General features: G+C 35.7%; 1 protein-coding gene across 2 annotated transcripts in view; it reads right to left on the minus strand.

Moving 5' to 3' along the window:
• SLC9A8 (solute carrier family 9 member A8) overlaps window positions 1–22,480 on the minus strand; it is a 124,374-nt gene that overhangs the window by 90,193 nt on the left and 11,701 nt on the right. For both annotated transcript variants that reach the window (XR_011972352.1, XM_072633580.1), the window contains exon 4: window positions 9,350–9,408. Coding sequence is in view for 1 of the 2 variants with exons in the window: in XM_072633580.1 (XP_072489681.1) it covers window positions 9,350–9,408 (59 nt within the window). In the remaining variant the exon portion in view is untranslated. The remainder of the gene's footprint in view (window positions 1–9,349; window positions 9,409–22,480) is intronic.

Raw genomic sequence — 22,480 nt, forward strand, 5'->3', positions numbered from 1 at the left:
CCACAAGGAAAGCCTAAAATCATCCTATATAAGCCTAGTCCTTTTCCTATATCATTGCCTTTGTTTAACTCCTTGCTAAATCTCAGGCCCACTACTTTTGCGTCAATAAAGCACCCAATGGTTACAGAAAAGGTCTAAATGAATTTTTTCACATTTTGAACCATCTCTCCCATCTCTCTCTCTTCAACTGTACCTACCTAGCTATCCCCAAAGGAAGATCAGGACTAGAGAAACAGATTTGAGAATCATTTGTATAGATATGATAATTGGAGTCACAGGAGATGATGAGATTATCAAGCAAAGATGGGAGAAGAGAAGAAGGCCCCAGCCTTGGGAGATACCCACAGTGTACTGTTAATGTATTTTTGCTTAATTTGAAGATCTTTCCCACTAAAATAGGCCCATGTGACCTGCTTAAATAACACAAAAGCCAAAGTCACATGTAGTGGGAGGAGCTTGCTGAATGGGTGGAATAGGAAAGGTGGAGCAGAGCTGGGAGGAAGGCAGTGAGAGCAGTTAGAGCAGAGGGAAAAAGGACACAGGCAGGCACAGCTAGTATTGTGAGTGTTTGCTTGTGGGAAGGCCCCAGTGTGGGGTGGGGGGAAGGTTTGGGAATGGCATTGTTCCCTGCAATGCTAATGTGTATTGACTTCTTGGTTACTATGATGGATTTGGGTTTCTGGTATTGGGATTTGGCTTTCTGGTGTCTGATTAAATGTTTTTCTTCTGCCTTCAAAAAAAAAAATTAATGCTGAAACCAAGCTTGCTTCAAAGGAGTGGGAAAATGTATTTGTATGCCCAAGGGGTACAGGGCTATGGGTGATGAACACTGTCTATACTATGAGACTCAGTTAATTTATATATTAGTTTTGCTGAACTGTTTTTTTTTCCTCCTTTTAAAATCTCTGTTAATTACTTTCTAATCTTTTTTTAAAATAAATTTCACTGTCTTTTTTAAATTCAATTTTAATTTCAGTTACAGATTTTTTTCTCCTCTACCTACTGAGAAGGCAAGAGCTAGCCATTTCCAAACTTAAAAAAAAAGGAAATTTTAAAAGAGAAGAAAATATGCTTTGATCTGCATTCTGAATCTGTCATTCTCTATCTGAAGGTTAGGGGGTACAGGCTCTGAAAACCCCTTTGAACTCTCCTTGAATCTTCCCACTAGATCTGGCATTAGACTGAGGCATCTACTCATCCCAGTCAATTGGCTTTTCATCATCTGAACTTGGCCCCATCATAGACTTCCCACCCTTGATCCTATCTAGACCTCATTCTCTCTTGGCCAAGTGGTCCAGGTCCCTGGCATTCCTGGTCCTTCTCTGTTATCTTTCCAAGACCCCTTCTTCAGTCACCCCAGACTACTTGGTCACTCCTAGATCCCTCTCACAGTTTCTGTCTATAAGATCCATCTTGTTTCCATGAAAGTGCTCAAATTTAATCTGGCCTGCTTACCTTAGTGAGACAAATGCTCAGATTTAATAAGAGTCTGGCCAATATAGTGGATTTTTTTCTTTTCTTTTTTTTTAATTTGAAAATATTTTTCTTTTTTTTTTTTGTTAATTTTATTTATTTTCAGTATTCTACAATAACTACCATATAACTTAGATTATTATTTTTCCCTCCCTCTCCTCTACCTGCCCCCCCTCCCCGAGACGGCATACAACTTTCTATAGATTCTACACATACATTCCTATTAAACACATTTTCACTATAGTCATGCTGTGTTGAAGAATTAAAATGAGTGGGAGAAATCATCTAACAAACCAAAATGCAATACACACACACACACACACACACACACACACACACACACACACACAATCTGATACATTCTGCAACTGAATTCCATAGTTCTTTCTCTGGATGTGGAAGATATTTTGCCTTAAAAGACCACTGGGAATTTTTTTTAAGTCCTTGCATTGCAATGAAGTTCCAAGTCTACCAGAAAAAACTCACACACTGTGGTCGTTGCTGTGCACAAAATTCTCCTGGTTCTGCTCCTTTCACTCAGCATCAGATCATATAAGTCTTGCCAGGCCTCTCTGAAGTCTTCCTATTCATCATTTCTTATAGCACAATAGTATCCCTTACATTCATATACCATAATTTATTCAGCCATTCCCCAATTGATAGGCATTCCCTAGATTTCCAGTTTTTGGCCACCACAAAGAGTGTAGCTATAAATATTTTTGTACATGTGGGACCCTTCCCATTTTTATAATCTCTTGGGGATATAGTCCTAGAAGCAATATTGCTGGGTCAAAGGGTATGCATATTTTCATAGCCCTTTGGGCATAATTCCAAACTGCCCTGCAGAATGGTTGGATCAGTTCACAGCTCCACCAGCAATGAATTGGCATTCCAACTCTCCCACATCCTCTCCAACATTTATCATCCTCCTCTTCTGTCATGTTTGCCAATCTGACAGGTGTGATGTGGTACCTCAGAGTTGTTTTGATTTGCATCTCTCTAATCAATAGTGATTTAGAGCATTTTTTCATATGACTATAGATAGCTTTAATTTCTTCATCTGAAAATTGCCTGTTTGTATCCTTTGACCATTTATCAATTGGGGAATGACTTGTATTTTTGTACATTTGACTCAGTTCTCTATATATTCTAGAAATGAGGCCTTTATCCCCGAGATTAGCTGTAAAAATTCTTTCCCAGTTTTCTACATCCCTCTGAATTCTGGTTCCATTGGGTTTGGTTCTGCAAAAACTTGTCAGTTTAATGTAATCAAAGTTATCCATCTTGCATTTTATAATGCTTTCTATCCCTTTTTTAGTCAAAAATTCTTCCCTTCTCCATAAATCTGGTAAATACACTATTCCTTGCTCCACCAATTTGTCCATAGTATCAATCTTTCTATCTAGATCATGTACCCATTTGGATTTTATTCTTATGTACAGTGTCAGGCATTGGTCTATACCTCATTTCCACCACACTTTTATCCAGTTTTCCCAGCAATTTTTGTCAAACAGTAAGTTCCTATCCCAGAAGCTGGGGTCCTTGGGTTTATCAAAGAGTGGATTGCTATATTCATTGTCTGCTGTGTCTTGAGTACCAAGCCTATTCCATTTGTCTATCCTTCTGTTTCTTAGCCAGTACCAAGTGGTTTTGATAATTGCTGCTTTATAATACAATCTGAGATCAGGTAGCGATAGACCACCTTTCCTAGCATTTCTTTTCATTAGTCCTCTTGATATTCTGGACCTTTTGTTCATCCAGATGAATTCTGATACTATTTTTTCCAGCTCTAGAAAATAATTATCTGATAGTTTAATTGGTATGGCACTAAACAAATAAATTAATTTAGGTAGAATTGTCACTTTTATTATATTGGCTCAGCCTACCCACGAGCAACTGATGTTTTTCCACTTACTTAGATCTGACTTTATTTGTGTGAAAAGTGTCTTGTAGTTGTGTTCATATAGTCCCTGGGTTTATTTTGGCAGATAAACTCCCAAATATTTTATAGTGTCTACCCTAGCTTTAAATGGGATTTCTTTTTCTATCTCTTGCTGGTGGGCATGGATTTGTTTTAACAAACCTTGTCTTTAGCTGAAAGAAGCTTAGGTTGAATTCATTCAGGCAGGATCCGTATGTTGCTCTTTCAGGGTCCCTAAACCTAGAAATGGCACACAAGTGCTTTTTACTACCTGGAGTTATTTTAAATGGAATTTCTCTTTCTATCTCTTCCTGTTGCGTTTGTTCATTTACATTCTACTATGCCACAGGTTGCAATCTTTTTTCTGTGGTGGATTTCTTTGGCAGTCTGGTGAAATCAGTGGATCCCTTCTCAGAATAATGTTTTAAATGCACAGTATAAAGTACATAGAATTACAATGAAAACCAGTTGTATTGAAATAAAGTTATCAAATTATATTTTTAAAAATATATTTTAATCATTTCAAAGTTATCTAGAAACCCTATGCTATGGGGATAACTACATGTACAGAGATAAGGCTAATACAAGACAAGGTATATCAGAAGCAAAGGAGTGCTCTAGGAAAATTTCAGAAGGGAAAAAGCACAGAATATTTTTTGTAGAAGACAACATATAAGCTGAGTCTTTACAAGACAGAAGAATTCTGAAAAGGAGAGACGAGTAGAAAGTACATTCCAGATATGGAGGTTACACTGCTTGAATGCATGGAGACAGGAAGACAGCATCTCAAATTCAGACATTAGCTAGTAGTTCACAAAGTAAATAGCAGTTAGCTAGACCACAGCCACCTTGTGCATCATGAGGGATTAATGCAAAATAAGTTCTGAAAGATAGTATATAATTGTTTAAGGCCTTAAATGTCAGGCTAAGAAGTTCAAACTTAATCCTTCAGGCAAGAAGTTCTTTTAGCAGAGAAGTGACATAGCAAAATCTATTAGGAAGATTATTATAGCAGCTACATAAAGTACAGTAGTAAAGAAGGGCAAATGTCCATGGGGGGCATAATGGTACCTCTGGGAGTAGAGGACTACCAGGCTGCCTAAGGAGGGGCAAACTGGCTCAGATTAGAAACAGAGCAGATCAAGATTTCATGATAATCAACAGAAGGATGAGGACCTGAGTTGTCAATGTACTTTCAAGTACAGGCAAGATAGGAAGACTGTCTCCAAAAAAAACCAGTTAAGAGGCACAAAATGAAGCACTACTAAACTACTAAACTAGTACAGTCCAAAAGTGACAACAGCCTGAACTAGGATGGTGTTGGTACATGTCAAGAGAAGAGAATAGGTGCAAGAGATACTGTGTAGGGACAAACGAAAGGATTAACAACTTGACTGTATAAGAAAAGTAAGAAGGAAGATGAGTATGAAAAAGAAGGAACAGTCAGATAGCCCTAAAGTTCTGAGTCTAGGTGTTTAGGAAACTGTTGTTACCACAGACAGAAACAGGGTAGCTAGGAGGAGGGGCAAGTGCTTCTTTTTCTATATGTTTACAAATTATATGTTCTATATTAGCTTGCAGAATCAATTCTCTTTTTTTTTAAAATGGGAACACTTGTCCTTTTCTAGGCATGAAGTACTTATCCTATTTCCAAAATCTTTTTCCCCCCAATTCAACCAACATTAATTACCTATTCTATGCATAGCATCATGCTAGGCAGTACAGACACAAATGAAATAACAGAAATATTAGCCCAGGGATTGGAGGCCACCTGCTAGCTAGGAATGGTTTTTACATTTTTAAATATGATAGAACTTTATTTAAAAGTGTAAAAACAATAACAATGAAACATTCTTACATCAAGGCCATTCAAAAACAGACTGCAAAAGTTTGCCAACCCCTGCATTAGCCCCCTTCAAAGAGAGAATAACCTAACAAAAGGAGATCAGGAACGAACACAATTTTAAAAATTTTCTTTCATTATTATCTGGAAGTATTTAATTTTCTGCTACTTAGTTAGTTTGCATGTTGAATATCCTGCTCACCCATTTGCTTCTTTTGAAGAAATGATCTGAATTCTTTTGTAATGAATGGCCATTTATTTTCCATGACATATAGGTTAAGCTTTTCAGTGTTATTTGGCTACCAAAAAATTTTCTTTGCTCTTTGGAATACTGCATTCCAATTACTCCTTTGATTCAGTCTAAGTGTGGAGTAATTCTATGCTATTCTAATTAGTTCTCTTTGAAATCTGAAAGTTTTATTTTCCTTTGTTCTCCGTATGTTCTAAAATTTGTTCTCTGATGTTGTAGCCCCAACACTTGACTAAGATAATTCTTGGTAAGTAAAACTAGAAGTTTCTTTCTGCTAGTGTTTTATAGCTTCTCATAATTTGAACAGCTGTCTATTTATAGTATTTCTAAGCGATTCTTCTGTGAGACTTCTTAAAGTATGTTATTTAGGTTTTTGTTTCCTGTTGTTTTCCTGAAAGAGAATAATCTGAAATCATCATTTCACATCTTATCTTTAAATAAAAAAATAACTGAGGGGTAGAATTTTCATGCATCTTTTAAATCTGATTATTGTAGTTTTATCATTTTTCCTTCCACATTTTTGCATTATAATTCTGCCAACCACTTTTCAGAGAATCTACTCCTTAGTAGAGTATCTCTATCTTTTGTTTTCAGTTCTATACTCTGTATTTTCTGTTTCATTTTGCTATTTTTTTCCTTAAGAGTACTGATATGTGTCTATTTCTTGGATATTTTCACTAATTTATAATTTCTCTTCTAAACCATTCTGAAAGTTCTTAGAATCATTCTCTTTTTACTTCAAGGGGCTGTGTAGAATCTGTTGCATTACTTTAATCATCCTCAAGGGTTTTGACACAGTATGATATATTTATCTGATGAAGTGGCTCTTTCTTTTAATGAGTCAATGATTCAACAGTTAGTAAATACCTACTATATGCCATATATGATGCTAAGCACTGTGGATACAAATACAGGGGAAAAAATAATCTCTGCCTTCAAGCAGCTTACTTTTTAACGAGTTAAGACAACAGATAAAAGAGTGCTAGAAAGGGATGAAGGAAGCATACTTGCGTGAGGTCATAATAGCAAAATCCAGAGAATGAAGGGTAACTTCTGAGCCCTTCCTCAAGGTTCTGGGAGGAACTCACAAAGTATCAACAGATCAATCAATGTGGACTCATTGCTACTCCTCACTCAGCATTTGTCTCTATCAATCACACTAATGAATTTCTTTTTGTATGATGCCCCTGCTTAAACATTGCTTCTTACCACCAACCCTTTCTGTTCTGAAGACCCAGCACTGCTAGGCCCACCTTCTAGACCTTACTGTCTGTTTTCTCTTCTTTAAGGGCACCAAGACTGGACAAGATCTATTACTTTCAAGGTATGAGAGTGATTATTCATGACACTGCTGCGGGATTCAGTTACTGTTGGTTGCTCATTTCCTCTTCTACATCACTACATGGCTATAATCAACATGGTATTAAGAATCACAGACTCAAACATAGATGTAGGACTGGAAGGAACCTCTGAAGTCATCTGGTCCAGTTCTATCTAGGTTTTTCCTTTCTCTCAGGATTTCACATTCTAGGAGAGCTAACTCGTTTTCCTTCATCTTGTACCTCAAGGCTGATGTGGTTCAGAGTTCAAGCAGGTTTAGGAGGCAGGTTCTTAATCACAAGGTTGTCTGTGGAATAGGCACAGGGCTACCCCAGTTTTCCAAAAATGGGTCAGGAGAGGATGGGAGAAGTAGGCTCAGTAGTTTTAGGAATTATAAGGCCTCAGGCATGCCCCATTAACCAATAAAATGGGGGAAAACAAAACACAAAAAGCTGAAAAGGTACCCAATATGGGGCCCTGGTGTAGAAGCCAGTCTAAGAAGTCCCAAAATAGTGTATCCAGGTGAGAAATGAGAAGCACTTCTTTTTTTTCAATTTCTTAAAGCTCACAAAGAGTGGTTTAGTAATCAGTCAATTCTTTTGTAGCCTGAGATACAGTTAATCTAGGTTACTGACTTGAACTTATTAAGGACAATTAGGTGCTTTACTCTCCTACAATCTCCTTAATTATCTTGGGTATCAATTTCTATTGCCCAATTTTGTTCTACCTTTTTAACTCCAAAGATCATAGTTCTTGTTGAGAAAACAGATGCAAAATTAAGAACTGAACAATTGTAATTTATGAATCATTGGTTATACATGCAACAACAAGAACTATGATCTCTTTACTATATGTATCTTCTTACTTGCCCTCTGAGAGCAGTTAGGTAGCACAGTGAAGAGAATGCTGGGTCTGAAGTTCAGAAACCTGAGTTCAAATCAAGCTTCAGACACTATCTGTGTGACCCTTGTCAAGTCACTTAACCTGTTTGTCTCAGTTTCTTCATCTGTAAAATAAGCTAAAGAAGGAAATGGTAAACTACACCAGAATCTTTGCCAAGAAAAAACCCAAAGAGGTCACAAAGAGTCAGACACAACTTAAATGATTTAACAACTATGTGCTGTCACCTTCAAATCTTTTAAAAATCTAAATTGTAAGTTTCCTGTGTATCCATTTAAGCCTCTTCAGGGATTTCCCCCTTTTCTTCATCAGAATTATTTCTCTTTGAATCTTCAGAATTTCATTCCTGAGAGTTTCATATCCCTGACCCAACCATTCTGGAAAGCAATTTGGAACTATGCTCAAAAGGCTATAAAACTATGCATACCTTTTGACTCTCTAGATTAGATTACAAGACTAGATAAATATATTCTTGTCAGTCCTTCCTATAACCCTAGCCATTCCTATAATGTAGGTCATAAAACAAAACTTTCTAAGACTCTCAGATTCAGAACACTAGTTTCATGGGTACAGGAAGATCCTAATCAAGAACTCTCCATGCAGATGAAATCACAGGTCTGGTGAAAACAAACAAACAAAAAAAACCCTAGATTATTTTCAAATACTGCTATTACAAGATTATGTGTATACACTTTCTCCTAGATTGTGAGCTCCTTGAAAGTGCAGAGCAAGTCTTATTTCTCTCCCCTAATTCCTAGCACAATGTCATAAATATCCTATGTACTTTTAAATATTTGGTGAATGAACAAGTATGTAAGAATGCACACATGTGTATGAAAAAGTAGAACTTTGATAGCTAAGTCCCCTCCAGCTTTAAGCTATGAACTTAGAGGTATATATGAAGTTGATAGCTGAATATGCATAAGGTACATTTTGAATAAGTTCACATTAAAGAGGTTTTTTAAACCTAGTGTTACTCATCTAATATTCGTTTACTTGAGGCAGCACTGGAAATAAAAATTTTTTAAAAATTATTTTATTTGTTTCCAGTGTTCTACAATCACTTCCAATGAGATTTTTCCCCCCTTCTTCCCTGCCCCCTCCCCTATCCCTCTCTGAAACAGCATACAATTTTATATAGGTTTTACACAAACATTCCTATTAAATACATTTTACCTTAGTCATGTTGCATAGAAGAATTAAAATGAATGGGAGAAATCATAAAACAATAAAACATAATACAAAAGAAAATGGTCTGCTTCATTCTGCGATTGAATTCCATAGTACTTTCTCTGGATGTGGAAGGCATTTTGCCTCAAGAGACCATTGGGAACTTTTTAAGCCCTTGCATTGCAATGAAGTACTAAGTCTACCAGAAAAATTCCTCGCACACTGTGGCTGTTGCTGTGAACATGGAAATACAATTTTAAACTACTCAGATCTGAAGATATTAATATAAAAATGAAGCTTAATGGCATATAACCAAAATCAACAGAATATTCTAAATATTTTGATTAGCAGAGTATAGTAGTAAAAGAATAATAATCACCAGAATACAATTTTCACCAGTATTACCTTTAAAAACAAAATAAGAGCAACAAATAAAGTGATTCAAACTATTAAAAATAACTATAAACATTACCTTCCAATTTGCCAGCTTCTGAGATTCTATGATTTTTATAAATGCTCCCATGAGGATACCTATAAGAAAGTGAGATAGCCAACTTTTATTTGAAGAATTTCATTAAAATATAGTCACTATTAATAAAATAAACCCTCTTTGCAGAAAGCTTACATTCTAAAGGGGGATACAAGTTCATATAGAAACATAAAAGAATAAACACAAAGCAGTTAAATACAAAGTAGTTTTATCTTTTTTAAAAAAGATATCAAAATTTACTTTTTGAAAAGAGTTTAAAATATTAGCTGTTAAATATTCAGTGTTAGGTAGAATATTTAACAGTCTTCTATTTTCTCCAACAGCATAAGATATAGTGGAAATAGCATGGGGAATCAGGAAACTTAGGCTAGTAAATAGCTAAATAGACCCTGGTCTTATTACCATAAAGAATCATATAAAGAATATAGAGAAATAGAGGAAAGTCTAAACAAAATAATGCAAAGTGAGAAAAGTTGAGCTAAGGGGTAGTATATACATATATATGCATACATATATACATATATACTCACATGTATACATATACTGTAAAAAATCCTAAACACAACCCTCAGGAAAGGGAGAAACTATAGTATTAATGACAAGCTATCACTAGTATCTATATGTATAAGTTTTTTTAACTGTAAAGTTAAGATTTTTTCTAATAGCTGTATTTCTAAAATATATCTGACAGTATTTTATACTAGCAGAATTCTGACTGCTAGCAGTTGTACCATTACCAAAGAATTAGTTCACTAATTTTCAGTAGCACTTTCCTAATGTATTGAGGGATTTGAAAGCTAACTGGTATCCTAGAGTTTAGAAGGACAAACATTCCCTTCACAGCCCTGGGGCTATCTCAATATTTGTGCTAGAAGGTAGATTTGAGTCATGCCCAGGAGTTCTGAAAGGGACATACACAAACACACACAGTCTCACCCAGAACTTCACAAGCTAAACCAGAAAGAACTGGTGGCACAGACGCAACATGCAAAAAGAAAAGGCAAGAAAATGAAAGGTTGGGCTAAACTACACAGAAAAGAAAAGCTATCTAGGAGAGGTATCAGTCCCCTTCAAGGTACACTGTGCCATAAAACTTGTGCTGAAATTTTTTGAAAGTTTTTAAATTGGTAACTCAGTTTTCTTTAAGGACTGAGGAAATTCCATATAAAGGTCTACTCTTTCCCCAACTTTCCTTCCCTATGTGTACAATTACAGACACTGTAATATATTCTGTTCATTTCTTTTACCTAAACATTTCCCATATTCTGATTTTTACCTCATATATAAAGAAACCAGGGGTTAGCTAAAGATAAATACGAATTTAAATTAGTGAAGAGAGCCAAACCTCTGCCTTAATATTAGGAATTTTACTAAGTGGGGTCTCTGAACTATTGTGATTGTATTACTTTTTGTCTAACATAAATTCAATAAAACAGAACTTGGAGGGAAGGGAAGAACCTCATGGACCTAATAAGCTCCTACATAGCTTCTAGGCTACAAAGCAAGTTTAGTTGTTGAAACAGGATGTCACTGATAAATTTTCTGACAGAAAGAGGACAAGGAGTAGAAAGTGATGAGCAGAGAAAAGAACATATTTTAAACCACCTATCAAAGAAGAAACAGGAAGGACATGGGAAGGATTCAGCTCAGCCTCCAAACAGCAGAAGAAAGAAGCAGAAAGGATTAAGTACTGGTTAGCCCTATGAGGCCTAACACTCATCAGTGTTACACTAACTCTAAGTAGCCCTCAACCACTGGCTACTCAAAATATTAGAATTTATTTGAGGCTTGTTGTTATGTCGTTTTTCAGCTGTGTCCTAATCTTCATGACCCCATTTGGTGTTTCTCAGCAGAGATACTGGAGTTCTTTGCCATTTTCTTCTCCAGCTCATTTCACAGATGAGGAACTGAGGCAAACAGGGTTAAGGGACTTACTCAGGGTCACAAAGCTAGTAGTAAGTGTCTGAGGTCTGATTTGAACTCATGAAGTTGAGTTTTCCTCACTTCAGACCCAGCACTCTATCCACTCCAAACTCATCACTTTATCTAATTCTCTTTGTAGAAGTAAAAAAAAAAAATCTCCTTGCTCTCTTTTAGAAATACTAAGAAATATTAAGGAATACCAAGAAAGCCTTTGGAACCATCAGTCTTTCCTTAAAGATCAGTTCTGAAACTAAGTCTTGCTCCCCTCTCTCTAGATCAAATACAAGAAGGACTCCCTTGCGAACAGATAAAGACAAGGAATAATTCTCCTTGTTCAACATTCCTATAAATGTGTCCTCAAAATGTCTTGGATTAGAAAGACACATTGTAGGCTATGAGTAGTCTCTGCCAGCTTAAGACATTTTGTTGCCTAAATTAGGAATGCTTGGATTTAGAATAATGATAAATAAAAGCTGTTTCTGGTTAAATTGTGCCTAAAATGTAAAATACATCTTTTCAACACCTCTTACAAGTTCTCAATGTCACATCTTCACAATTAAGGGTTTACTTGTAACAATGTGTTGTAACCTAAAACTTTTAGTTGATGGATTAAAGTTATATAAAAACTAATAACCATGTAACCAAGATTAGAAGCAAAAAGCTGGGAAACAATTTTTACAACCAGTACTTCTAATAAAGACCTCGTTTCTAAAATATATAGAGAACTGAGTCAAATTTCTAAGAATACTAGTCATTCCCCAATTGATAAATGGTCAAAGGATATGATCAGGAAGTTTTCAGAAGAAATCAAAGCTATCTATAGTCATATCTAAATCACTATGATTAGAGAAAGTCAAATTAAAACAATTAAAACAATTAATTAATAATTAATTATCAGAAATGACAAATGCTGGAGAGGATGAGGAAAAGTAGGGACATTAATGAATTGCTGATGGAGTTGTGAACTGGATCAACCATTCTGGAGAATAATCTGGAATAAAGGTTGGTAAAACTGTATACCCTTTAACAGAGCAATACCACTAGTAGTTCTATGTTCCAAAGAGAAAAAAAGGACCTATTCATACAAAAATATTTATAGCAAATCTTTCTGTGGTGGCAAAGAATTGGAAATTAAGGGGATGCTTATCAATTGGGAAATGGCTGAACAAACTGTGTCTTATAGTTGTAATGAAGTACCACTGTGCTGTGAAATGAGGGGAGTAGTTTCAGAAAAACATATGGCAACACTTCTATGAACTGATGCAAAGTAAAATGAGAAGAACCAGGAGACATTGTATATAGTAAAGCAATGTTGTAATGATGATCAAATGTGAAAGATCTTGGCTATCCTGATCAATACAATGATCTAAGATAATTCCAAATACTCATGATGAAAAAATTCTATCCACCTCTAGAGAGAGAGCTGACAAATTCTGAATACAAATTAAAGTACAATTTTCTCACTTTATTTTTAACTTTTTTTGCAATATGGCTAATATGGAAATATGTTTGCATGAGTTCACATTTATAATTAATCGATATCATTTTGCTTGCCTTCTCAGTGGGTGGGAAAGAGGTAGAAAGGTAGAAAGGAGGGGGACAATTTGGAATTCAAATATTTTTTTTAAAAAAAAGAATGTTAAAATTAAATAAGTTTTCAATCATTTAAAAAGCAAATGCAAAAAATAAAATAATCTAACCCTCTACATATATAGCAATAATTAACTCATTCTGAAGCCTTTTTGTTTCATAGCCTTATAGATGTTTTCCCCCTGAATTTCTCAATCTTAGACTGAGTACAGTGTAGAAATAGCCTAGCGGAAAGAGAGTTACAGAAAAGAGAAGCTGTGAAAGGCCATATCTGAAAAGAATAGACACGGATTTGGGGGGTCATGATTCTCTCTAGCTTGCATATCAGAATTGCTTTTCTTGAAGAAGAGACACAGAAAAAGGGATTCTGCCACAACAAATGTTCCTGGTTTTCCCAGAGCCAGCCTACTGAGAATTGAACAGCTTGATCACCTAGCAAGTAGCCAGAAATTGGGTGCAGTCTCTATAGGTCATGGGACTGAAAGAGGCTAGTGTGGTGTGCCAAGATTTCTATCCCATTTCACATTGGGAGCATTCAGAATGTATCTGTCCCCACTACAAAAACAAAAGAGCAGCACAGAAAAGAGAAGGTGGAGTAAAATTCAGACTTTTCCAGAAGTAGGGATGTAGGCAATTTGTATTTTTATTGATAAAATTGAGTGAATTTTACTTCAGTAAATTTATTCAGCCAATATACTAAGTTCTTTGAAGCTATGCTTAAAAGAGAAGCAAAATTTATGAACCCCATGTGAATGAATGGGGGGGAGGATAATAAAAGTCCAAAAGTTATAAATTTGAAGGGAGAATGAAATTCATACCTTATATATCTTTTCTAAGACATATTTTTGAAGGGTTGACTATGGCCTCAGAAGACTGGGCCATAGTGTTCCACAGAACCAGGGAGGCAGGGGATAGTGTATTTGTAAGATTTAAGGAGGGTGGAGAAATTTATGACCAAACAAGAGATAGAGAACATTATGAAGTGCAAAATGGATAATTCTGATAACATGAAATTGAAAAATTTTTGTACAAACAAACCCAATGCAACCAAGATTAGGAGGGAAGCAGAAAAATGGGAAAGAATTTTTACAACTAGTGTCTGTAATAAAAGCCTCATTTCTAAAATACATAGAGAACTGAGTCAAATTTAAAAGACTACATGTCATTCCCCAACTGATAAATGGTCAAAGGATATGAAAAGGCAGTTTTCAGAGGAAGAAATTAAAGCTATCTATAGTCATATGAAAAAATGCTCTAAATCACTATTGATCAGAGAGATGCAAATCAACAACTCTGAGGTACCACATCACACCTATCAGATTAGTTAACATGACAAAACAGGAAGATGATAAATGTTGCAGAAGATGTAGGAGAGTTGGAACACTTATTCATTGTTGGTAGAGCTGTGGGCTGATCTAGCCATTCTGGAGAGCAATCTGGAACTATGCTCAAAGGGCTACAAAAGTGTGCATACTCTTTGACCCAGTAATATCACTTCTAGAGCTGTATCCCAAAGAGATCACAAAAATGGGAAAAGGTCCCACATGTACAAAAATATTTATAGCAGCTCTTTTTGTGATGTCCAAGAATTGGAAATCTAGGGAATGCCCATCAATTGGGGAATGATTGAACAAGTTGTGGTATATGAAAGTAATGGAATACTATTGTGCTATAAGAAATGATGAACAGTGGGGACTGTTTCTGATAGACTAAGCCCTTCACAGCAATTCAAGGACCTAAAATATTCCCAAAGGACTCGATGCAAAATGCCATCCACATGCAAAGAAAGAACTATGGAATCAGAACACCAAATGAAGCAGACTGCTTTCTCTTGTGTTTTGTTTTGTTTTTTCCCATGGTTTCTTCCATTTGTTTTAATTCTCCTATGTAAGCTGACTAATGTGAAAATGTATTTAATAAGAATATATGTGTAGAACCCATATAAAATTGCAAGCCTTCTCGGGGAGGGAGGTACTTGAAAAACTGTCAAAGGTCCACAGAAGGACAACCAGCACAGTGTGGGAACTAGAGACAGTTTCATAGAAGTATAGGTGTCAAAGGAACTAGGCATGTTTTAAACTGGATGAGAGAAGATTTAGGCCTCAGAAGAGATGATAACTGTGGAAGAGTAATTAGAGTTCTTTTGCTTGGGCCCTAAAGGGCAGAATTAGGATTTAGACTTGATATAAGGAAAAATTTCTTAGCAATTAGATTTGTCCAAAAGTGGAAGGACCTGCCTCAGGTGACAGAAAGTTCCCTATCACTGGGTCTTCAAGTAGCAACTGTGTGATCACTTGTCAGGGATTTTGTAGAGGAGATTCCTGTTTGGGTACAGATTTGACAAAATGATCTCTTACTATCCACTCAGCTCTGAGATTTTGGGATTGGAGATGGAAGACATGGAAGATGAAAATTAGGTTTCAGGGTGAATCCCAAGATTCATGGTGCTCCATAAGAAGCTGCTCTGGGGGTGAAAGAGTTGAAGGGATACAAGGATTCTGGAAAGGAGAAGCCAAATGTTCCTTGCCCTCACAAGGAACAAAACTTCCAGGCCACTGTATTTTGCAAAGGGTAGTGAGACTACAGTGTAAGGGTGTAGAAGGATGGGTATCCCTTCCTTTTAGTCTAAGGACTAGAAATCTGCTCTTACTAAAGAGGTAATAGTGAACCACATGGTACCAGAGACACACAGACAAACTTAGATGAAATACAGGATTAAACGGAAGATTTTTAAACCTAAACTAATACTAAGCTATGTTCAGGGCACAGAAATGAAACTCCATTCCCACCCTTTAATCTGGTCCAGTAATCATTTCTTTCCCAATTTGGTACAAATAACTCTCTGGTGAATCCCACCATAGGGACTCAAAATTCTCAACTTGGAAGACATGGCAAAGGAGAAAAACCTGGGGATTGAGGGTCATCTCTGAGGGATGGAATACAGGAGAAAAATATAAGGAAAGAGCTTTGAGACAGGATGTCTGCACTCTGGGGGAAGAAGGAGATCACGATAAGGTCAGGTTAGTGACAGGATACCTAGCTTTAAGTAAAAGGATCAGGAACAGGGAGCAAAAGTCTAGTCAGCAGAGGTGGGGAACCTGTGGCCTCAAGGTCACATATGGCCCTCTAGGTCCTCTAGTCCAGTCCTTTGATTGAATCCAAACTTCACAGTTACAAACCTCCTTAATAAAACAATTTGTTCTGTAAAACTTGGATTCTGTCAAAAGGCCGTACCCAAGGACCTAGAAGGCCACATGTGGCCTGAAGACCAATCTCCTCACCCATGTATCTAGGGCATATTCAAATTGGCAGTTAACTAAGAATGTTGGAGGGGCTGTGGAAAAGAAGTATATTGGTGGAAAGTGGTCTGACTGTTCTGGATTTCATTTTGGAATTATACAAAAACAGGGACAACTGATTGTCATCCCCTTTGACTCAGAAGTCCCACTACTGGGCATATATCTTAATGAATTAATGAAAAAGTATTAAGTTCTTACTATGTGACAAGCACTATATTAAGAACTGGATATACAAACAGAAAAATAAGACAGTCCTTGCTTTCAAAGGGCTCGTATTCTAATCAAGTGAATAAACAAAGATGAGATCAGATAGAAGTAACTCAAGACAGAAATAAAGGTCCACCATATACCAAAATATTAATATCCCTGATTGTGCTAGCAAAGAACTAGAAATACAGTGGTGCTCATCAGTTGGGGAGTGGATAAAAAATGTCTGGTGCATATTATTGTGCATTAAGTACATACACTTTTAAGAAGCAGAATATGGATCATGATCCAGTCAAAACAAAACAAAAAAAGAATGAGAATGAATGGTCAGATATAAAGAAAGAGAACTGAAAGAGAAAAACATCACAAAAACCCAGAGAAGAAAGAATATCTAGGAGGGCAGAGTGGTCATCAGTACCAAATGCTACAGAGATGTCAAGAAGATGTAGACTGAAAGACCACAAGATTTGACAATTAAAAAATGATTGTTAACTATAGAGAAAGCAGTTTTAATCAAATGGCAAGGTCAGAAGCCAAACTGCAAAGGGGAAGAGAGATTCAGAACATTAGCTGAGAGGAACGTATGATTAAGTGAAGGTTTTTCAAAGATAAAGGAGATCTAGGAATGTTTGTAGGTAGTAGGGAAGAAGCCAATAGAAAGGGAGAGATAAAAGATGAGGCAGAGGGCATGTATCATAGTAAAAGTAATCCATCAGAGAAAAAAGAAGACAATAGGACTGAGGGTACTATGTTGAGTAGGTGGCCTTGGCAAGTAGAGTCACCACTTTATCAGAGACATAGAATAAAGGGGAAGAGACTGGAGATAGCATCAAAGAGATTTGAGATATAGAGAAGAAATGAGGCTATTTATTAAATGTCTGTGTAATGCACTGTGCTAATTGCTTTCTTCTTCCTATAAAACTCTAGCCAAGCTTCAATACAGTAATATAGTCTCTGTAACTGTGTTCTATAATGCTATAATTATATTTTTAATCAGTAATTACTATACTGCCTAAGACTGTAACTAACTATATTATTACTTCCCATGAAGCATTATGAAGCTCTATGCAAAACAATGTGGTAATAAAATACTTGGAAACATATACGTAATGTTTTCTAGCAGCAGTGGCGCAAGATTATTAGGCAACGATCAAACTATTTGTTCATATCTAGAGATAATGGTTCGAGTTGAGGTCAAATAAGTGGAAAAGTAGAAAAAAGTTTTGAACCCCAAATCATCTACAAATTAGAAATGGAGTTTAAGGAAGCAATTTTGAGGAACAAGAACTAAGGAAATAAAATGAGACCGAATTTCAATGACCTGCAAGTAGCTGTCTCTTTTATTGTTTATGAATGCATAAATGTCAAGTTAGAGGTTAAAAGTATTCTCAAATATATCAATATGTCTGCCTCACTTAGAGATACAACATTAAAGAAGGAAGAGATACAAACTCAAAATCTATTCCCCGAAACAATCTATTTCTATCAAAGCAAGAAAAAAAGATATCTGCTTCATGAATTATTTACTTTGGATACTACTATTTTGCTCCTCAAATCTACAAAAAGTTTACATCTAAACATTTTAAATAAATGCTACAATTATTTTCAATTACTTCCATTTAATTCCTTATTTATTTCTTAGTCCACTTATTCCATTAGAGCTAAGAATGCAATATGGAACACAGACTTAAATACACAGTAACACTTTAATGATCAATAGTATCATTAAATTATTATATTCTAATTTAGAAGTTTATTTGGCCTCCTTTTTATACGTTGAATTTTTAGAAATCTTTAGATAGAACTGGTTTAAAATCTGTGAAACACAGATCTTTCCTTTCTGATAACAAATAAAATAACAACAAAAATTAAAAGTGACATCTACTATAGATGCAATTGCTCTTTTAGACAATTTTGTTAAACTATTTCAGAGAATGTAATTTGTGGGGAAGTTTTTGTATTTCCTGGGATGAATGTGTTATATCAAAAAACATATACATGAAATTAATTTTTTAGAAAAATCTATAAAATAGAAAATGATGAAATGGCTGAACAAGTTGTGGTATATGAATGTAATGAAATACTATTGTGCTATAAGAAATGATAAACAGGAAGATTTCAGAAAGGTCTGGAAAGACTTATATGAACTGATGCTGAGTGAAAGGAGCAGAACCAGGAGACCATTGTACACAGTAACAACCACAGTGTGTGAGGAATTTTTCTGACAGACCTAGACCTTCACAACAAAGCAAGGACCTAAAAACATTCCCAAAGGACTCTTGAGGCAAAATGCCATCCACATCAAAAGAACTATGGAATTGGAATGCAGAATGAAGCAGAATATATTTTCTGGTATTATGTTTTGTTTGGGTTTTCTCATGGTTTCTCCCATTCATTTTAATTCTTCTATGCACCATGACTAATGTGAAAATGTGCTTAGTAAGAATGTATGTGTAGAATCCATATAAGATGGCATAGCACCTCATGGAGGGAGTGGGAGAAAATCTAAGACTTATGGAAGTGATTGTAGAAACCTGAAAACAAATAAATTAATAATAACAAAAATAAAATAGAAAATGATGACTATAAAACTCCTTGGGGGAAGGGACTATTTTTTTTAAATCTTTGTAGCCCTAATATTCAACACAGCATCTTGAACATAGCAGATATTTTTTACAATTCTTGTTGAATTGAACTAAATAAAGCTGGCTTTATTTAAATAAATGAAACCTGTCTAATACTACTAGATAAAATTATCAGAAAGTTAGTAAATGACAAGATTAACTGTTAAACAGTTGCCTATAAAGGCAAAATTATTCCTCTTCTAGTTGTTAGTGTGCTCTCTTTCCTCAAATTATCATGTATATATTTGCTGATGTATATGTTCTATCCCCCACTGCCTGAGAAATACCTTCCAAGTCTGATAAACAGTCATCTTAATTACTAATCTGATTAATGACTTTTAGCCTGCTAAGAGTTCTTCTAACAACAGTAATAAATGCATGCATCCTCTCCACTGAAAAGTAAACAAGGCACAAACGGCACATTTAAAAGTGGCCACTTAAAACACCTATATTATCATAGTCTACCTTACCTTTTTATTCTAGGAATCAGAAAATGAGAGGAGCCACTTAAATGGTAATTGGTAGGTAACTGATGCTATGTATTATGTAATTACTGAAACAAATGGTGTTATTCTTTCTAACTTTTCTTTTTTTATGTTTTTTTTCCCTTCTGGTCTGTTTCTTCTTTCACAACATGACTAATAGGGAAATAAGCTTTACATGACTGCACATAAATAACCTATATCAAATTGCTTACCATTTTAGGAAGAGGGGAGGGAGGGAAAGAGAAAATTCTGGAACTCAAAATTTTGTAAAAGTGAATGTTAAAAATTGTCTTTGCATACAGCTGGAAAAAGTAAAATACTATTTAAAAGAAAGAGAAAATGCCCCAAATCTGGAGAGTGGATTATTCAATAAACACTGAAGAGGAAGTGCCATTGGATCAAAAAGTTCATGATGGGGTTTGGGTACAAAAAAAAGCTGGAAGGGCAGAGAGTAACTAGGCTATGAACGAGCTCCAGTGCCACCTCTTAGGTCTTTCCTGATCTCTACTAGTTGCTAGATTTCTCCCTCAAAATTACTTTGCATATATCTATGGTGTGTACATGTTGCCTCTCCCTGCAGAAAGCAAATTTCTTGAGGGCAAACAATCTTTCATTTTTGTCTTTACATCTCCAAAACAGAGCACCATCTTGTGCACAACAGGTACTCAATATTTTGTTGAATACAAGTAGTTAGGCCTCAGAAAAACTGAGCCTGTACTTTCAGTTCTTCTGACCACCATTTAAGGAATGAGAAAGAGGGATGCACTGGGAGAAACAGGAAAGGAAAATTAGAATGGGGAAAATTATCTCACATAAAAGGAAAAGCTTTTACAGCAGAGGGGAAAATTAGGTAGGATGCAGGCAAGGCTTGAACCTCATTCATATCTAAATTGATTCAAAGAGGGAATGACACACCCACTTAGTTGAGTACAGAAACTTATCATACTCAATAGGATGGCAGGGTGGGGTGACAGAAAGGAGGGCAAATTAAGGGAGGTGGTGGTCCAGAGAAAAACAGACTTTTGAGGAGGGGCAGGGTAAAAAGAGAGAGAAGAATAGACAAGGAAAAAAGAACATAGAAGGAAATACACAGTCAGTAACTGTGAATGTGAATAGGATGAGCTCACCTACAAAATAGAATCCAGATTAGAAACCAGAATCCAAAAATCATTTACAAGAAACACACTTGAAACCCATAGACACACAAAGAGTAAAAATAAGGGGCTGGAGCAGAATCTATTATGCTTCAGCTGATGTAAAAAAGGCATGGGTAGCAAACAAAAATCTCAGACAAAATAAAACCAAAAATAAACCTAATGAAAAGAGATGACCAGGGAAACTACATTTTGCTAAAAGGTGCCACAGACAACAAAGTAATGTCAATATTAAACATATATGCACCACATGGCATAGCATCCAAAATCTTAAAGGAAAAGTTAAGTGAATTATATGAAGAAATAGACAGTAAAACTATATTAGTGAAGGACCTCAACTTTTTCTTATCAGAACTAGATAAATCTAATCATAAAATAAATAAAAAAGAATTTGAGAAGATTAACAGAATTTCTTAAAAGATATAATAGACCTCTAGAGAAAACTGAATGGAAATAGAAAGGAGTACCTTTTCTCTCAGCTATACATAGCACTTTCACAAAAATTGACCATGTATTAATTAGGGCATAAAATCTTCACAAGTAAATGCAGAAAAGCAATAAATGTATTCTCAAAATAGTTTAGTCATTCATAGCTACTCTTCAAACAATATTGCTGTCACTGTATACAACATTCCCCTGGTTCTTCTCACTTCACTATTCATCATTTTAAGTAAATCTTTCCAGGTTTTTCTAAAATTAACCTGCTCATCATGTCTTACAACACAGTAGTATTCCATCACAATCAAATGCCACAACGTTTTCAGCCGTTCCGCAACTGATGGGCATCCCTCACTGTCCAGTCCTTTGCCACCACAAAGAAAGCTGCTATAAATATTTTGGAACATATAGTCTCTTTTACTTTTTCCCCAATTCCCTTGGGAAACAGTTCTAACATAGTGGTATTGCTGGGTCAAAGAGTAAAAATAGTTTTTAAAATGCTTTGGGAATAATTCCAAATTGCTCTCCAAAATGGTTGGATCAGTTCACAGTTCCAAGAGTGTATTAGTATCCAAATTCTTCCACATCCTCCCCAACATTTGTCATTTTCCCTTTCTATCATTTTGCCATATCCTATAGATGTGAGATGGTATCTCAAAACTGTTTTAACTTGATTTTCTCTAATCAATAATTATTTAGAGTATTTTTTCATATGATTATATATAGCTTTGATTTCTTTTTTTCCCAATTTTCTGCTTTCCTTCTCATTTTGGTGCCAGTTTTATCTGTACAAAAACTTTTTAAATGAAGGTAAACATAATTATCCATTTTATATCACACAATGCTCTCTATCTCTTGTTCATTCATAAATTCTTCTCTTATCAATAAGTCTGATAGGCAATTGTGAGGGATAGCAAAAAATTAAGTTTTCATAGAAGTTATTAGTTGATGAAGTCATTGAAAGCCAGATAGATAATAAGAAAGCCAGCAGACTACAGGTGGACTCAACCAATCAGGAGACAGATAATGGCCTTCAGAAAGTCACAAAATTTTTGATAAGGTCCAGGCCTGAAACCGGCCTGAACCTAGAATAACCTGGAGAAAGCTTTTCTTCACTGCGCTTGCTTAATGAATGTCATACATATAAGCAGACATACCCCACATAAAATTATCCCTCCATTTGCTGGGTCCTATGTTAAAGCATGTTTGGGAGGGAGGAATCACACCGAGGGTGGTTACATAAAGGGCATGTAGAGAAGATGGTGACCTAATGGAGAGTGGACCCCATCCATCTCCTGATGAGAGGATCTGGCCTGAACTAACAGTACAATGCCAATCTCATTTCTGTTTTCAACACTCTCTCCTCCTGAAAAGGGGGAGGTGGGGGGGAGCG

The sequence above is a fragment of the Notamacropus eugenii genome, chromosome 1 (assembly GCF_028372415.1).
Source record: "Notamacropus eugenii isolate mMacEug1 chromosome 1, mMacEug1.pri_v2, whole genome shotgun sequence".
NCBI lineage: Eukaryota > Metazoa > Chordata > Mammalia > Diprotodontia > Macropodidae > Notamacropus > Notamacropus eugenii.